Genomic DNA, 18,587 nt, shown 5'->3' on the forward strand with positions numbered 1-18,587 from the left:
GCAAAGGCACTATAACATGATGTAGTCATCAGATAGAATGAAGTTAGCCAGGACAGTTTTTCTCTGTGAACACAAAACAGCAACGCAAACACAAGACACAGACTAGTGGCATTTCTCCAGCAACTCGCAGCTGCCCCCCAGGTAGCCAATGTAAAATCATTATACACTGTGCTGAGTACAAAGTGCAATGAACTGCCAAGTTTCTGGTACAATACTACATGAGGACCACAAGAAAACATGATAGGAAGCTTTGTGAAAGGTACAGCTTTTAGATCACATCCATTGGGCACAGCTGGAATCTCTAAGCTAGCAAGTACAGCAGCGCAGACCCTCCAGGTTTGTTATGGACACAGCGTTGCTGCTTTTCTGAGCTACTGCAGCCATGCTATGTAGATATGCCAGGAAGCGATGCCAGATGGGCAGGCTGCCACTTCCAGGCCCAAACTGGCTTATGTAGAGCAGGCTCAGATGTGCCAGTATAGTACACTGAACTCTTACCAGGGCTGCAGAGCACTGCAGACTGACTTTGGGATCACAAGCCTAAGAGCTAGAAATATATGTATTCTCTCATACTAAAAAATGTCTTGATTACTTTAGTGCTTAATCTGGATTACTTTGTGTTACTGCATTAAGTAAATCTCTGCCATGCTCCAACAAGGAAGAAAATCACAGCACCTCTAACAAAAGCAATACGTGAGAAAAATCTACCAAGTCCCCATTCGTAACTGCTAGCACTGCGAGGATGCAGCCATGACAAGATCTAGAATAGAAGCATCCTGCCACTTCACCAGCACCACATAGTGAGCAACTATCAGACTCTGTGGGTTTGGTGTTGACTCAAGCATCCAACACTTAATACTTCACAGTCAAAGGTGTTCTTGGCCTGGTAGCAATGTAGTTCCTCAGAGTAGAAGCTGCTAATTGCTAAATTATTAAACTAGGCCTGGATTTTAAAGAGAACTCCTTATGGAGAGATAAGGGAGTAGATGGAAAATGGTGAAATGCAGGAGGGCAGGAAAGGAAGAGCCATGATTTGTCCAACTTCCCCTCCTTCAAACTGGGAAACTGAAAGCACTACAGCTGTCCCTCAGAGGGCTGGGAAAAGCTGTGATATCAGCAGAAATCTAATTCACATCAGAGCTGAGTAGATCACATTTATTCCCAACTGAAAACAGATTTGCAGCTAGATTTTGAAACGACTTTCCTTTATGTTAATGAAAAACGTCCAAACAAGACAGCCCAACAACAGAGCAGTTGAACATTTGTTAAATGATACGCCTCTCACCTCAGCACGATAGTAATCTGGTATGTTCATCAGAGATATAATTACCTTACACAAAAGGCAGTATTTGAACCATGGCAATTTTTGCTGAATAAAAGAATGAGAGCTTGGACAAGGAGAAATCAAGGGAGAAAAACAGTCCAGAAACAAAACCTGACAAACAGGTTCTATATTAACTTGTAACCTGCAATAAACAGGTATCTAGAAACAACATTTATCAGCTTTTACTCCATGGACATTTTCCCAACTTTTGCTTTGCGACCACAGCCAAGAACATAAAAGCAAAGTACGACACACTAATTAAGCCTTGGGTTAATGGCAGTGAAACAACACCTAGAGCAGGAGCTTGGAACTTTAATACACTGATAATGAAGATATTACAGCTGTTGTCACAGAGAATACATTTTTATCACTAGTTCATGTGTGGATAAACATGCTCCCTAATAAGGTTTTTCTACCTTTAGTTTAAACCTGTAGGGTTGAAAGCTGCCCTTGAAAAAGAAAGAGCCTGAGTCTTTTTACAGTTCACACTCTGTGATCTTCCAATCTGTTTGCCCTTTGTGCTCTAAAGTGCAAGAAAAAGAACCAGAGGCTCGAGCTGTTATTCCAAATGCTCTGAAAAGAACAGTGTTATAACACTGGGCGGGCTGTGATCAAACAGTGGGTTGCCCTGCTCTGGCTCTTTGGTAGCCCACGGCTTCAGCACTTCAGCACTGCTCTCCTGCCATAGTGTCCCTGGTGTTCTGGGCAATGTATTTACACAGTTCGCCCCTGACAGTTTCTGATCACAGGCCAACACAGAGAAAACAGATCAATCTTTTAATCTCAAACAAATTGTACATCACAAAACATTACAGGCCAGCTTTAATCCACAACCAATATGAAAGGATGATCAGGCTGAACTAGTATGATGGGCAAACTAAATACTGCCTTTGATTTAATAACTAAATAGTGTAATAATAGAGTTGCTAAAGCTAACAAATATACCACTTTTTAATTTCCATTTATGTTCACTCATTAACGATGAGCAGACTAGCTGGATCACAGATGTTAATAACATCATTAGAGTATCTAGCGTTTTCAACTAGTACAACTCCCTAGGTTATAGCAAGCAAAGCTAGTTAGGTCACAAGTAAGTGTAAAAACTACAGCTGAACTGCCAAAAACAGTTATATAGGGCTATATGTGAATTTCAAGGTCTCCCAAGCTCCCTTGCCCAGGTGCACATCCTGTCTATGCTTTGGCTGTATCTCTGGATGAAGCTTCTCTTTCATTCATCCCATACTACTACAAGCCCCGATCTCTAATAAAGACTGATTTTACTTATTTGGAATTGATTCAGGAAGTCCTTCAAATCTAGACAAAGAAACTTGGACCATAACTACAGTGCATTAATGCTCAGTTGGGACACTGAGAACACCACAGAAAGTGAACTGCTCAGTTGAAGTACCCGTGGAAGCACTTAAAATAATGATAAACACATGAACAAATGAGGTGACAGTATGAATAACAAACATAACAAAAGAAAACATGTTAAAAAGTACCTTATTTTCAGGGGAGCTTGAAGTCTTTGACACCAACGCTGCTTCAACAAGACCCTGCTCAAGTAAGGAGTCATATTTTATGCTTCTTTTTCTGTTTCTCCTCTCCTTGTTTGTTGTTTTTTGTTCATTTTCCTCTGATTGAGACACATCTGCACCATTGTCTCCACAAATGGAAGATTCAAACAGAGGTTTTCCATTCATGTAGGTTTTAGTGATTTTCAGCTTGATTTCTGGTGAACCATTCTTGATAGGAGTAGTGTTTGGTGGTGTTCCAACTCCTTTTATTTCCTGGGGTTCAAAGCGCAGCTTGGCATCCTGGGCCCCAGACTCACCATTGAACACACGAGAAGTCAGATCTTTCAACTTATCAGCTGGGATGAATGGAAGAGCGTCGTGGCCATTGTATTTTTGCATGACACCTTCCTGTAGAGTGGCAGAAAGTTGTGCTTTGCCCAAGTAGACGGAACACTCACGATTCACTTCACAATTCTGTGTTTTCCCATTGGTATTTCCAAGGATCTCTGGTACTTGCTTCATTTTTAAGTAGTTAATTTTTCGAGTTAAAAGTTGAGAACTTCTTTTGATGCTAAAGTCCATCCAGCCCAGATGTTTCCAGTCTTACACTGCTATATGAAGACAAAAAAATACCAAACAGAAAATGTTTTTAGCAACACAGAAATGAGAAAAGCTTCTAAGTATTTAGATAGAGATGTCTCCAACAATGTAACATTAAGAATGTATTTATTCAAGCTTTCCTAATAAAAAGTGTTGCTTAGAAACATCATTATCAAAATAATATCTACTAATACGTGTCATGAAAAATGCCAAGAAAAACAGAAACATTATCAGTATTATTAAAATAAAAACATAGAGCAAAATCACAGCTTTCATTTTAATAATCTATTATTGATCTACAGCAGGGCTCTACCCAGACTAATTACTCAGAATTACTGCACCGTTTAAATCAAGTAAGATTTAGACACAAGTTAATATTACTTATAACAATGGAATGAGTTTAGTTCTAAGAGGTTGCAGTATTACTGTAGTACTACACCATGGACAGCAGCATGACAGGCTTCCCCAGCTCATTCTAAGAGCAGGCCCTCGATTTTCCACTGAAGCACTCAGAGGAAACCACCCACACAGCTCAGCCTTTCACCATTGCTCACAGATTTCTGACTATGAGAATGAATAAAAGGCCGTTGCTCTGTTTCATAAACACCAGCCCAACAGGAACCAGCTCATCCTACAAGCCAGTGGATACACTGTGAAAAATATAACTTCTCAAGGTAACTGCTGTTATTGTTATTAAAAAGCCAAAGCTCCATTATCTAACAATGTTTTGTTTGTTTTTCATGCAGACATTTGAGAAAAAAAATGAAAAATCCAACAAGCCAAATCTACAAACCCACACTATCAACAGCCCTGGGCAGGTTTTCTGAGCGTTCTGAAATCTAGCCCTGCCCATTTCACCTTTATACCATCTTAGCAAACAAGCATAACTGGCAGAAAGGTTCCTTTGTGCAGGCAGTACCTCCTGGATCAGGCAATATGATCATTTTTTGTTTATAAAATTCATATGCACAGACCCTTCACATCAGCAAGGCCAGTATACATGATATACAGAAAAACACTGCCGTAAGTATTATAAAATCTCCATGCAATAATCATTATATCTATGCTTAAGATAACCCATTTCATGTATGATAAAGCCCAAGAAGCCAAGTCAGTCCCAATGCAAGATTCACCACATCCATTCTCATGTATCTATCTCCATACAAGTTATAAGGACTCATCTGAGAGATGCAAGCATGGGGTTAAAGTAATTTACATTCTCAAGGACAAGCAGCCTGAAAATCCGGCATTAACAAAGTAAGGAAGAACAAGTGCACCTGAACCCAAGGGAGAAAAGGCTTTGATTTTTTTTTAAGGCTGAATTAACAGTAAAATCTCTGATAGCATGAGTAGAAACTAGTCAAATGTATTAACTGCTTCCAGAGAAGAATCAGAAGTAAATGGAAAGCCTAAACTTCACCAGAGCAAAACAAAGAACTCACTAAATCAAAACAGAACTCATGTAATTTTGCAAGATCTTCTCGAAAAACACGGACGGCTTTTAAAAGGATTCTCAACCCAATTAATAACATGACAGTGTTTCCAACTGTAATTCAGCAGATTTAACTGAAATCACATTTATTTTAAGTAACCACCGATGACAAATTCAATAAATTTTAGCAGAAAGACCATCCCGTGACAGAATGTGCGAGGGTTACAGTTACACATGAGAGCAAAATATCTTCAAACAAACAACAGCAAAACCCTAAAACACTGAATTTTTACAAAATACCCCAGATTCTTGATAGGGGAAACCAGAAACCAAAGCAGAGATTTGATCTCAGCTTCTACATTCAGTCTACCTACAAAAATAAGCTCACGCAGCCTCAGCAGCTGTGAACAGCTCAGGTTGTGGTGCTCCTTGTTTTGTAGCTGTGGACGCCCTCCAGTGGCTCTTTGGACAGCCAGAGCATCAAATGGCACAGCTCACTGCTTCCCTGCCCATCAGGAATGCTGCAGACCACAGCTCCTTATAACACAACCAGCACCAAAAGCGTCTTGTGCAACTACTTGAAATCCATGAACTAAGCAGCAACTAAGAAAGTAAATAAATAAGTGGCTCCATTAACTGCTTACCAGGCTCTGGATTTCTGAATCAAGATGTCTGCATTTTGTAACACTGTTGATTTCCATCTGTAATTCTACTAGTATTCTTTTTTATTCCTGCTTAATAATAACTCTTATTTTCATTGCTTATTTCCTTAAGCTACAAAGCCATCAAGCTTGAGGCAGACCAGGACAACTGGAAAAAAAGCAAGAACTAATCAAATCAGACTATATTCTTAGTGTGCTGCATACAAAAAACTGGATGAGCTGCAGAAGTGACAGCTGCAGAGTAAAGGTTTGGTTAATGACACCCAGTAATACGGATCACATTAAAAGCTGAATGCACTGAAAAACACTCCTCAAATTGCAGGAGCCTAAAGAGAGAAGAATTCCAGGTGCATGATGTAAAAGGAAATCAGTGCAGCCAGGTCTATGGTAAATGCAAAGATGAAAACAAAGACCATAATCTGAGTCAGAAGAACCATCACAACCGGCAGCACGCAGACTTTAGATTGTGAGAGATAGATTATACAAAGAATATCTGTGCCAAATGAAAAGAGGAGTAGAGGTGCAATAATGGTAAAATCCAAAGATATGAGTACCTAGAAGCAAATCAAGTCAAGTAGCCCCATGATGGAAATGAGACTTGTAGAAAGCAACCAGCAGGTCAGCCACCATTTCTAGGACAACACAATAGAAGGGAGGAAAACAGTCAATTCACTTGTCACGTCTCAGTCCTTATTTTGAAACAGAAACTACGCTGTGGGATTCTGTTAAAATGAGGAAACCAGGAAATGTGCACTTACAGGAATAACAGAGAGCCTTGGGAAAGAATGGCAAATTCAAAGCTAGTAAAACTTAGCACAAATTTTGCCGTCTTAAATTTATGGTAGAACAATACCATAAACAAAAAGGATCAAGCATTTTGTGCAAAGAGGACAATAGAGCAGAGATGAAGAAAAAAACAATCAGCAACAGTTACAGGCTGTACTGCGAGCTTAGAATTAAGGCAAGAAGAACTAGAACATGAAGGGATGAAGTAAGATAGATCACAGAAAAGATCTGGCTGATCAGAGTTGTAAGAGCAAAGTCCTGAAGCAGCTCAGCATATGAATAGGTTTTGTGGTTAAATTAACTTCATTCTTAGACAGCCGTATCACAAAGAAACAAAAGCAATCCCTTATCTTTTTCTAGATGACACTGTATAGAGAAGGAAGCTTGGGGGAGGGGAGGGAAAGGCAGGACAATAGCACCATACAGTAATAGCTGCTAATGAGCTTAAGCTAGTAGCTCCCATATTGACTGTCTGGTGACCCAACAAGTAGCATTTTCTTTAATGAAGAGGAAAAAACATGAGAGCCAAGAAGTCTGCTGAATAAACATGGTATTTTGGCCTATGAACAAATAGTTTTCAGTAAGCCAACACGGATATGACTTACCAGAGAAAGGTCTCTAGATATTTTAATGGGACAAAGATATGCCCTGGTAGTGGCTTTGTATGTACTCTCATAGCTAAACACAGGTTTTATGTAAGGCAAATTATTTTGCAGACAATTTAAGTGGTTTTATTAATTAAAGGCCTGTCATCTGACAGGAGTCATGAGCCAGAGTTTGCCTGCATGTCACGTTCTTCCTTTACTGTCCAGGCCACTATCAATTATGTGATATTTATTATTCACTTCTTCCACATCTGCTTCAATTTCAGAGATGTTTTTCTTGTGTGTCAGAAATAATGGAGCAGTCCATTCTTTCCAGTTTGGTCAAAGGGAGTGACCAGAGTAAGTAACCAACAACAAACATCACATGAAACACCACTTCTGTTTTCTCTAAGTGTTCTCTTCAAGTCATTTCTCAGGTACACAAATTTACAGTAAGAGAACATGTACAAAAGCTACATTTATTATCTACACATCAGGTTTCAGCTGGTATTAAAAAGCTAATAGAGGGCTACTGTTTGTTTTTTTTCCCTGTAAGTCCTCTCTATTCTCTAACCAATTTTAAGGTCAAAGGCCTTAAATTCCTGTCTTCAGATCAGAATTAAACGTAATACTTAAAGATGAGCATAGTTATAACACATTCTGCTAACACAGCTGATCATTCCTACTACACCATATAAAAGAACAAACCAGAATATCAAATAGGAATAAAATCACATGATGTACTCTCTGTCAAGCATTTTACTGTGACCATTCTTCCCTGCATTAAAGTAATGAAAGGTTACTAAAGGACTACTAAACACAATTTACTTTTAGGGGAAAAAAAAAGGTACAGCTGAAAATTGCATTGTGGATCTGCCAATGGTTGTTATAAACCAGCTCTATCCAGCAAATTCAAAAGCATTCTCTCACAAAGTAGATTACTAGAGCAGCGAGCAGGTAACTGGAAATCATCACACCAAGACTTTCTAACAATTCAGCAGTCTTAGAAATGACTGGAAGAATGAGAAAGGTAAAAACTCCAGTATGGAGAGACCACTTTAATTGTAAAAGCACCTGAAGAGCTTCATTAATCTTGCAATGCTGATTCCAGTTAAAGTGTCACCTGGCAAAGCTGACCAACGAGGTCTTTTTAAGGCAGCCCATGAACATTTCTTATGCTTACAGAACAGAACAATGATTATATTGAGTCTTACTATGCATTTACACAAGACTAAGCTTATTTTGAAAACTGTGTGAGAAGTTCACAGTAATCAGGTTTTACTAACAGTTGCACTTGTTTGCCACCAACTTGTTCTTTAAGTAGCATCAGCATTTTTGTTTAGTTTTGTTTGTTCTTTTTCCCAGTGAATAAAACTTCAGAACTTAATTGTAACAATCTGTTTTCATTGACCAAACCAAGTATTTACTGCCTTCTCCTGAAGGCAACAGGCAATACCAGCTTGTACAAAACACCAGCAGTTAGGAATTGTACAATGGCAAGTAAACAATTTCTTCACTCTAAATGTTACTTGCTATTGCTAAAGCAAACTTACTTACAAAACTGATTCACTTAACATTTTGTTCCTCCCCAGAAAAACTTTTTGTATCCAGCCCTTGGTGCTGAGGATAAGCCTAGAAGATTCCACAAAGGGACTCTCCCCCATTAATTTGTTTTCTTCAAGATTGCGAGAAAGTTGACTTTTTTCACTTCTGAAGAAATTGAATTTTGTTAATTTTTTCCTCCTGAGGGTGGGTGTGAAGGAAGAGGGATAGATGTGAGCAAATTCCTGTAACACGTGGTATGTTTGACTGAAGCGAGATTGTAGATCTCTTTTTCATTTGCAGGGCCACAAATCAAATAGAAAAGAATTGCTGCTTCTCTGACGATAAGCAGAGAGGAACATCAATGGCTGAAACAGCAGAAATGACAAGGTTTACCACCAGGATACAACAGAATAGGTGGCTCTATGCCACCTTGTGCTCATCAAGTGGCACAAGAATTCCATTATGTTTTCAAACGTGTACTTGAGACATTACTCTCTTCTAGGGGGTTCCAAATGGCTCAGCTTTAAGGCGGCTGCTCAATGGCAAAACAGGACTCAACAATACACCACAGTCAGAATCTGTGCAGTCTAGGTACTTGCTCACCAGTGAAATGCCTCTCTCTTAAGCGGGCCTGAATTGTGTTTCTGACTTCTATTTTAGACTGGGAATGAAGAGCAAATGCAATCTCAGATAACTGAGCTCCTTACTTGCACAGCTCCTTCTTCATTTATGCTGCTGTGTTCTTTTTTTCCCTGTCCCGAGCCTACCTTAATTTCCCACTCCTCCCTTAGTCCCTATTGCTTCTTCTTGTCAGCATCCTACCTCTGCTCCTTGCACCATGAGCTTCAGGACCTGGATCCTCTGGTTCTACATAATATTCACTGCTGCAGATTAATGCACTCTAATTTGTTTGTTTCCTCTTCACTGTAGCCAATGATTCTGCCCTTTCTCCCATGAAGTGATGGTAGCACAGTGATTGTCTGAAGCCTTGCTGCGAGCACCATGAAAATTTCTGATCATGCTTATTCTGAGGATGGATGATCAAATCTGGGATGACATCACAAAATAAGTTATCAATGTAAGTAATAAATTAAACAGCAGTATTACCAAAACATTCTGCTACACCTCTATAAAGAGATCAGTTCAGTTGCCCAGATCAGTTTGCAACTAATTTTAATAAAAAAGATACATTCATTTTGTATGGTCTTTGGAGAACTCTATCTATCACTGCATTAAAAACTGTTTACCCAAGTAGGTGGATTTAGATGCCAGAAGTGCACTCAGTGCATTGAAATCATTCTGAAAAGCACTGCTGTGCCACTAGATACATGAGGCCTTGTCAATAGCATGGGAGCCTGGCTATGCAAATTGTATCACCCTTAGCACAGAGCAGTACTTGCCTGTGTTTTCTGTTTGTACAAATAGAGACACAATGAACTGACAATGCACCTCTAACACAGACAGGAAACTCCTATAAAAATATACAGAACTTCTTCCATCCAGCATGTTCAATTTCATGTTCACAGAATCATAGAACCACAAGGTTGGAAAGGACCTACTGATAGACTTGTACCTATCGCCTCATCTGAGCAACATAATTCTGTTTGCAACGTACTCCTGGTCACACAGTGCTAATGCTGGTGTATTTCTCAGGTATAATGTACCGTAACTACATACATCCAGTTATGTTACATACGCTATCAATGCATTACGTCAAAGTAAACTAGCACACGCATCTGGCAGGCGTATGCCAGCAGTACTCAAACCAAGCCCAAGCTCACAGGAGTCTTGGAACATTAGACACTCATCAAACAAATCCAAATACTTCCTAGTAAGTGGCCCTTCTGGTTGGATACCATTTAAAGTATGAAGCACTTCCCTGTGCGTTAATGTACTCTTACCAAAATGCATTACCATCATTCCCATGGCTCTTCATTCCCTACTTTTGTTTTTTTACACTTAATCCACATCAAGAATGTCTCCAGAGCAGGGATTAGTATGACTGTTACAGTTAATGGGAGCACAATTCGAAGCCGGTTTTAGGTTTCCGCAGATATACTGTGGGTTACCCATTGAACACGGAGACAGAAAGGTAAAGCACTTTCCTGTCCAACAATCCAGTTCTTTTAACCTTCTTACCTACTTCCCAAACACTGCATTGAGGAATGTACATCGGGTATTTTTGGCTGTTTTTGCTCTCCTTTTATTTAGTATACTATTAGTTCTTGCACATTAGTCTTATTTAGTTGTTTGGTGTTTTTTTAGAGAAATTGAGGTAACTGCTTATCAGAACACCCAGAGCTCTGACTGCAGAAATATTAAGCAATTGTAGTTGCTGTCGTTAGTTGATAAAGTTCTTAAGACTCAACTACCATGACCACTTCAGAGCCAGGCCTTCTACTACTGAACAGATACTGCACACACACTTTCTACTCTACATTTTGAGCCCATTACATTTTACTTCTTCAATGATATACCTTATTTTGGTACTAGTGCTGAATTCTAGTCATTTTCCAGACTGGATCGCAGAATTGGTTTCCAGTTTATTCAGTTGCGCTACTATCCAAGAGCTTCTGATAAACTACATTTTGCATCCATAGAAAAATCGTATCTTTAATTTCATTCTGAAGAGTCTGATTGAAAGTTCTTGGCGACTATTCCATATAGCAAAATTATCCATATTCATATCTTTCATCCTACGCTGCTCTCCAAGGTTAGTCTTCTGGCTTAAATCCCACTGGCTTTATTACCAGACTAGAATCTGGGCATCCTTTACTACAGACACCTCCCCAATTTAGAATGTTTATGAGTACCAGCACAGCCAGGTTCTGTGCTCTGATGGCATCCCACCAAGGCTGGCAAGTTCCACAATTGTTTTATCTGATACATCATCTTACGAACTTCAGCTCCACAGACTAATCCATGCCACAGCAGGAACATTTACACTTCAACATATTACAATGAATAATAAATGAAACGGGTCTCAAACACTGCGATGGGATGCCATTTTACTGCATCTTCTTCCTATTGCTTCTTTTAATCACTAGTTTTTCAAAGCATTTCATATGGAGTTCGTATCATATTTCTAATCAAATCTTACCTAACATCAGCTTTCTTTCTTGAAAATAATCTTGACACATAATATTCATCTTCTGTCCCTTGGTGTATCTATTATTTAGCAAGGCAGAACCTGGAGAACGGGACAACATCCACTCTATTATGTTTTTGATCATGGCTAAGAAAAGATGGAATTCCAATATTAGCCCTCGAGGCTAAGTATTTTTAATGATAATTATTTTAAAATACAGCTCTCCTAATTTGTTATGTGTTTTAGCACAGATGGAAGACATCAGTATTTAATTACAAGGTGCAGAACAGGAAAGGTTTCACAAAGACAGTTAAATGCTCATCTCTGTTGGCCAACAGAGCAAGATCACCCTGTGCTTCTTCAAAGAGTCACGTGGAAACCTGGCTGTCTTTCACAGATAGCAGAAGAAAAACGTTAAACCTGCTATGAAAGTCTGCTCCAATGTAAGAATTCCTTATATAGAATGTAAATAGGCCTTAAAATTACTGAAATATTTGGTCTGCTGTTGTTTTTTTTTCTCCCTTTGTTAGCTCTGTATGTGTTTGTGCTGCAAAAGGATACAGGTAGGAGGAAAGGAGCGCGTCAACCTGTAGTATTTCAGTGATTCACCCCAAATATGGATGAATATAAAACAGCTCCAATTAGTGCTGGGAAGCTGAATAACGAAGTTCAAAACAAGACTGAATTGCTATCTTGCACCAAGTTAAAAATAGGACAAGTTAAAAGGATGGGGACAAAACTGGAAATTGAACCATCACCTGTTGAGTAACCCTTGTAATTTAACACGTCCTTTAAGTCATGTATTTTATTAGCTCCAAATTACATCAAATATTAGTATCTGTAACAATGATGTCCAAAGTGAGGATACTCTGAGGTACATATGGGCCAGCACTTCACTTTTCCATACTCGGTCAATTTAATTTCCATGCCATGAAACACTCAAATCAAGTTTTTCTAACATCTCCTTCCACACGTAGCTCATCACAATGGAAGCTGCCCTTAACATTGTCAAAGAGTAGAAAAACCTTACTCTTGGTCCAACCATGATTAACAGGATTTGTTTGCTGCACACAAAAAAGAGGCTTTGGAACAGCCCATTTCATGCCTCAGACAGAAGCAGCTTTCCAGACATACCAGAGACAGTAGATTACCTGGTGCTAACGTTTAGAGCTGCTTGTGAGCACGGTAATGCACAGTGGACTATATGCATTAACCTCTCATCACCAGACTCATGTTGTAAGCAGAGATGGTTTATTCTCCAGCAATCTTGGGTATTTTTGTAGTCTGCTGATCCTCAGAGGGGCAGCAGAACAGAGTATGATCTGTTTCCTTTATAGCATGTTCCAAGTACTTCCTACTGATGCTAGAAAACACAAAAAAAACCCTATGCTGGCCATCATCAACTGGACAAAATGCCTAAAAATAGTGCTTGATATATCATTTTTGTAATTTCAGTGTAAATTCTAAGTACATTTATATAGCTGTCTTATCACCTGCAATGACCGCAAGTCACAGAGAAGCTAATCTGTAGTGAAGGGTTAATTCAGGTAGTTTCTCTCTTGTCCTTTAACGATGTTCTCAGAAGTCCTCCCAGTAACCATTAATTTTACAAGATCACTAACTGAGCCATCCAAAAGGCCGCTGGATTTACAAGCTGCAGGGTGACAACTGACACGCCAACAAGGATCTCCTCACCCTGCCCCCAAATCCTCCACAATTATTTGCCAGAAGAAATCTGGACTCCTGCGCCAAGCTCCGATGGGAAATTTCTTCTCTCTCCACTTGACCACATGGCTCCATTTACTCCACTTATCCTGCTTGGCATATTCCCTCTCCACCTTCTCATTTACACCACCAACACGTGGGTACATCCTCAGGGAAGGCGTTTTTCAAAGCTACATTCTAACTGGAAAGCGATGCCTCCTAGAACCACGGACTTACTTATCCACTTAGATCCACTTCAGTATCTCCATTCTTTCTTCACCCAGAGGCTGAATAAAAGAATTATACCAGATCATATTTACTCAACCATAAAGCCATAGCATTTGTCTTTGCAGAAAATGAAAGACTTCAAACAGCAAGCCACAAACACAGCATTAAAAAATGCAGCCATCATCTCTGGCTTTATTACTATCTCCATCACGCGTTTCTCTGTGGATGCCTGTTTAGAGTCGGGGTATCTGCTGCTTCCAGCAGCACCACTTAATGGTGCTTTCCATTGTGCAGCACAGTGCAAAATCCTCCCTTAGAAAAGACACAGTGTTTTGCCTCATTCCACACAGAAAACAACACTTGCAATTTCCACACATCCAACCATCTTCTGAGCTTAAAACCTAAGAGATATTTTGCTGTTACGTAAGCAGGAATGACCAGAGGTGACCAAAACTGCTCTTATATCTTCATAACCCGCACCCTTGATCCATTCATCTGCCCAGAGCAGGTGAACTTTTATATATGCACGGTTACCGTGCAGTCAATAGGCTTTCATCAACCACAAGGAAAGACGTGCATTTATCAGCCCACAGGAATAAGGCCTTGCCTTGTGAGCATATCGACACCGGTGGAACAAAAAACAGCCTCAGTGCAAAAAGTGAGAGGTGAATGGGCCACAAACAATAGGACACTGAAAAACAACCCCTTCTTCCCATTCCTATCCTGCCTTGCTGGTGTTATAGTCTGGAAATGAACACACATACACATATATGTACAAGCCTACACTCACACTGATCAGTTTCACCATCCAAATATTAGAAAGCAACCACCCACCCCAACCCCCCCCCCAATCATTTTTGCTTCCAATCTAAATAAATAGGGTTTTTTAAGGTTGTAATAACCAGTCCTTTGCATGCAGCCCTAATCTAAATGCAATATGCTCATCTGCACAGCAACCACAGGCTTCACCGAAAGCACGCAGCCCTACTGATAGTCAAACACGCTATTTTCCTATTCTTACTAAAAGGAAATACGTATTTACATTGAACTCCGAATGGATAAACGACTTCAATTCCACACCCTCGAAATATCACGGCCTACTTTTCTCCTGACATTCTCAAATAACGTGTGATAAATTAATAGTCTTTGCTGTATTTCCCATATCTGAATTTTTATCAACGTGCAGGAGGGTGAAATTCCTGTAATCACAACATAGAACATCCAGGAATAGCCAGAGCTTTTACATTTCAGCTCAGTGGAAAATTGTCATATTATTCTGATGGCTACAAACAAGATGGCAATCTCAGCGTGTTCTAATAAATGGGATATAGATACCCACTGCAACAAGCAAAATGCTGCAGACGTGGGGAGTATGGAGCCCAGAACAGCCCTGCAGAACAGTGGTTTTATTCAGTGATTACATCCATGCTTGGAAATCGAGGAGTTTATTAAGGCTGCTATGCTGCATTTCCTAAGCGAAATCCCCACAGCAAAACAAGCAAATAATAACCTCACAATCCATTCACAGAGATCCTACAAATGGAGGCAGGTTTGGGTGAGGAACCCATTGATTCCTTCAGCTGAAGCCACGTACTCCATGTTTAAGGAATTCAGTGAACATCCAAGCGCATACAAACCAGCAGCAATGGCTCTTTGCAAGCTCTGTTACAAACTTCATTGCCAGCCTTTCATGTTTACAGTTACCTTTAGACGTCTGAAAATGCTTGTAAGCCAAACACATCTTCCTTTTTTGTTGTTGTTTTTAAGGCAAATAAACACAGAGAACTCGTTGAGTTTCCTCAGCGCCAAGCAGCACCAGCTCCTAAATCTAGTCGTTATAAACCGATTTGAATGCAAATGTCAATAAGGAAACACAAAATACACGGGCAATGAGCGATACCAGCCTCCTGACTGCTTAATGGCTGGGAGCAAGAGGCCTGTTTTCTCTGTAATCTATTGAAACACAGTGTTTACCATCCCTGCACTTCTACCAGTCCGTAATCCTCCTTTCACCCGACGTTATTAAAAAGAAAACAACAACAACAAAACCAACAAAAACCAAAACCAAAATGCAAGCAGAAATACATTCAAGAAGTGTGGCGAATTCCCTCCTCCACCCCCCAGAGCGGTAAAGCCACAGCAGATGAGCTGTAACTATGGCCTTGGGAATACAAGTTCCCCAGGCTCTTTACCACACAAATACCAATTCAAGTTGGAGCCCCATCCTCTCATCACTGAGGATGGAGACGAGGAGCCCTCAGCCCTCGCGGGAGCGTTTCCTCCCGTGTGTTGGGGTGCAGGATGGAGCTCAGGAGGGTGGAAGTGGCAGCAGGATCATCGCACCAGCGTTCAGAGGAGGAATAAATCAAACATGGCTGCTTCCCCCTCCATACATCTCCCGAGTTACACGCACTCCCGCTGCCGGGCGAGCCGGTCCTACCCGCGGCTTAGGGCACGGGGCACCTCCCCGATCCCACAGCCAGGGGGGCAACGCAGCCGCCCCCCATCTCAAAGGGGCAGGGGGTGAGGCTCTTACGGAAGGCTTTTTGTGTGTGTGTTTTTTCCCCTTCTCACCAATCCCCCCCCTCCCCCCCCCCGGTTTCTCCGTCCTTCTCTATGCACTGATTGCTCCCCCCGGCCCGCGGCGCTTTATGCAGCACCGACCTCCCGCAGCGCCCACAGAGGAGGAGGAGGAGGAGGAGGAGGAGGAGGAGGAAGGCAGAACAGCATCGCTGCTTTCCGCCACACAGCGATCAGACCGCAGCCCGGGGGCGGCGGGGGACACCGGATTATATATATATATATATATATATAAAATATACCAAATCACACGGGGATAGCGGAGCTGTGTCCCCCTGAGGAGCGGACCCTGAGGGGGTCCAGGGCTGGTGGGGGGTGGGGGGGGGAGCGTGTGCCGGCCCCCAGCCCCACACCGGCCCCACACCGCTCCCCTACAGCATCACCCCGGGCGCCGCTGCCGCCGCTCCCGCCTCCCGCCCGGGGCCTGTGGGACCGTGTGCCCCGCCGCTGCTGCTGCTGCTGCCGCCACCGCCTCCTCCTTCTCCTCCTTCTCCTCCTCCTCCTCCTCCTCTCCTCCCTTCCTCTGGGAGAGCAGCCCTCCCGGCCCCACCGACCTGTGGCCTAGCGCATCCTTATCCCCTGGGAGTCGGGCGGTGAGCTCGGGGCCGGGAAACCGGCGGGAGCCGAAGCGACTCGGTAACGGCGGCGGTAACGGCGGTAACTAACGGCGGCTCCGGCGATCCTGCGCGGCCGGCCCCGCCCCCTCCTCCGGCCAGAACCAGCGCGAAAAATCCGGCTCGTTGATTGGCCAACTCCGCTGCGCTGCCCCCGGAGCGGCTGTTTCAAATCCCCCCGCACGGAGCCGCCCGCACCGCGCGGCACCGAACGGCGCCCCATGGACCAGCGGCACCGCGGGACACAGCGGGAGCGGCAGGGACAGGCCAGGAGGTGCAGGCGGCGGGGAGGAAGAGGAGGGAGGGCCGGGACCTGGGCTCCATCAGGAGAGGGGTGGTCAACAGGGATAGGGAGGTGATTGTCCCTCTCTACTCGGCTCTTGTGAGGCCCCATCTGTTGTACTGTGTCCAGGTGTGGAGCCCTCAGTACAAAAAAAGATATGGAGATTTTGGAAAGGGTCCAGAGGAGGGACAGGAAGATGATCAGGGGGCTGGAGCACCTCCCCTATGAGGACAGGCTGAGGGAGTTGGGTTTGTTCAGCCTGGAGAAGAGAAGGTTGCGGGGTGACCTCATTGCAGCCTTTCAATACCTGAAGGGAACCTACATCCATGAGAGGAGTAAACTCTTGGAAAGGGCTGACAATAGCAGGACACGGGGAAATGGTTTTAAGTTGAAAGAGGGAAGATTTAGGTTGGATGTTAGGGGGAAGTTCTTCACTAGGAGAGTGGTTAGGCCCTGGAACAGGCTGCCCAGGGAGGTTGTGGATGCCCCGTCCTTGGAGGTGTTCAAGACCAGGTTGGACGGGGCCCTGGGCAACCTGATCTAGTAAAGGTGTATGTTTGGTGGCCCTGCCAGGCAGGGGGGTTGGAACTACATGATCCTTGAGGTCCCTTCCAACCCGGGTCATTCTGTGATTCATGGCACGCTGTGTGGTGAATGTGCCTTCCCCAATGGCCCTACATGAGTATCTTAGGAAAGGATAAAAGAAACCCAACCTGCCAGGGTGAGCGGTTGTGCCCCCAGAGAGGCTCCCAGTGGCAGCAGATATGTTGTATGGTTGTATGTACCCTCCTCAGACTGGCAGTTAGCAGCCAAACAGTTTGTGCTAATTGCTTAGTAATGAGAGTGTTAATCATGGGCTGATTGAAACTCTTAATTGGCTCAAGGAGGCATATCTGTGATGATAGAGTTGTTTAACTTGCTTACAGCCTGTCCATAAGGAAAAAGAAGCACCAAACGTGCTTCAAGGTGAGAGGTTTGTGGGGTTTAGCATCTGTGTATCTATTGTATGGTGTTAAAGAAAAAGAGTTGTCTCAGAAGTTGGATATTAGGAACAATTTCTTCTCAGAAAGAGATAAGAATTGCAATAGGTACCCAGATGGTGGTGGACTCTCCCTGAAGAGAGAAAAGAGGTGGTACTAAGGGACGTGGGCATTGGTAACAGTCTGACAGTCAGACTAGGTGATTTTAGTAGTCTTTTCCAACCTTAATGGTTCAATGATTCTGAAACAGCAAATTTGAGTTGAACATCGTTGGCAAGTTTCCTGTTTCTTCAAGTTCAGTTATGTTTGCAGGAGGGAAAAAAAAAAGATGCTTTCTAATTAAAGGTTAAGTGTCAGTACAGATTAATAGACGTATGAGTGTGTGGATCCTATGGTTTTGCTGTGGAATGGCATGTATAGGAGTGCTTTTCTGTATTGAGCAATAATGTGAAAATATACTAAAAGCCTCAAGTGTGGTTTGTGCTCGAGAGCTGCTGTTTTCTGTTGAAAGAATTTGTCAGAAACGAGGTTAATTATCAATAACTGATATGTCACGAATGCTTTCTCTACTCTCTTGGCAGCAAGTTCTGTGCTCAGGCTTGGTAATAGAAATCCTTCTATTCACAGCTTTTAAGAAAGAAGGAAACAGATTTATTTATT

The 18,587-nt window shown here is 42.2% G+C and overlaps 2 protein-coding genes across 13 annotated transcripts in view; one reads left to right on the forward strand and one right to left on the reverse strand.

Annotated features, from left to right (window-relative positions):
* NSD2 (nuclear receptor binding SET domain protein 2) overlaps positions 1-18,587 on the reverse strand; it is a 93,459-nt gene that overhangs the window by 53,745 nt on the left and 21,127 nt on the right. For 4 of the 11 annotated variants that reach the window (XM_032444255.2, XM_015862561.3, XM_015862560.3 and 1 more), the window contains exons 1-2: positions 16,605-16,725; positions 2,827-3,452 (exon numbers count right to left, since the gene is read on the reverse strand). In XM_032444255.2, the coding sequence (XP_032300146.2) occupies positions 2,827-3,423 (597 nt within the window). In that variant the 5' untranslated portion in view covers positions 3,424-3,452; positions 16,605-16,725. Of the gene's footprint in view, positions 1-2,826; positions 3,453-9,272; positions 9,498-11,550; positions 11,641-15,673; positions 15,864-16,604; positions 16,726-18,587 lie in introns of those variants that run through there. The other 7 variants (XM_085545833.1, XM_015862556.3, XM_085545828.1 and 4 more) reach the window with 6 other exon arrangements.
* LETM1 (leucine zipper and EF-hand containing transmembrane protein 1) overlaps positions 16,742-18,587 on the forward strand; it is a 46,537-nt gene continuing 44,691 nt past the window's right edge. Inside the window, exon 1 of one of the 2 annotated variants that reach the window (XM_085545834.1) lies at positions 16,742-16,938. The gene's annotated coding sequence lies outside the window, so the exon portion shown is untranslated. The remainder of the gene's footprint in view (positions 16,939-18,587) is intronic. The other variant, XM_085545835.1, reaches the window with a different exon arrangement.

This window comes from Coturnix japonica, chromosome 4 (assembly GCF_054131305.1).
Source record: "Coturnix japonica strain WE chromosome 4, WE-NBRP24, whole genome shotgun sequence".
Taxonomy (NCBI): domain Eukaryota; kingdom Metazoa; phylum Chordata; class Aves; order Galliformes; family Phasianidae; genus Coturnix; species Coturnix japonica.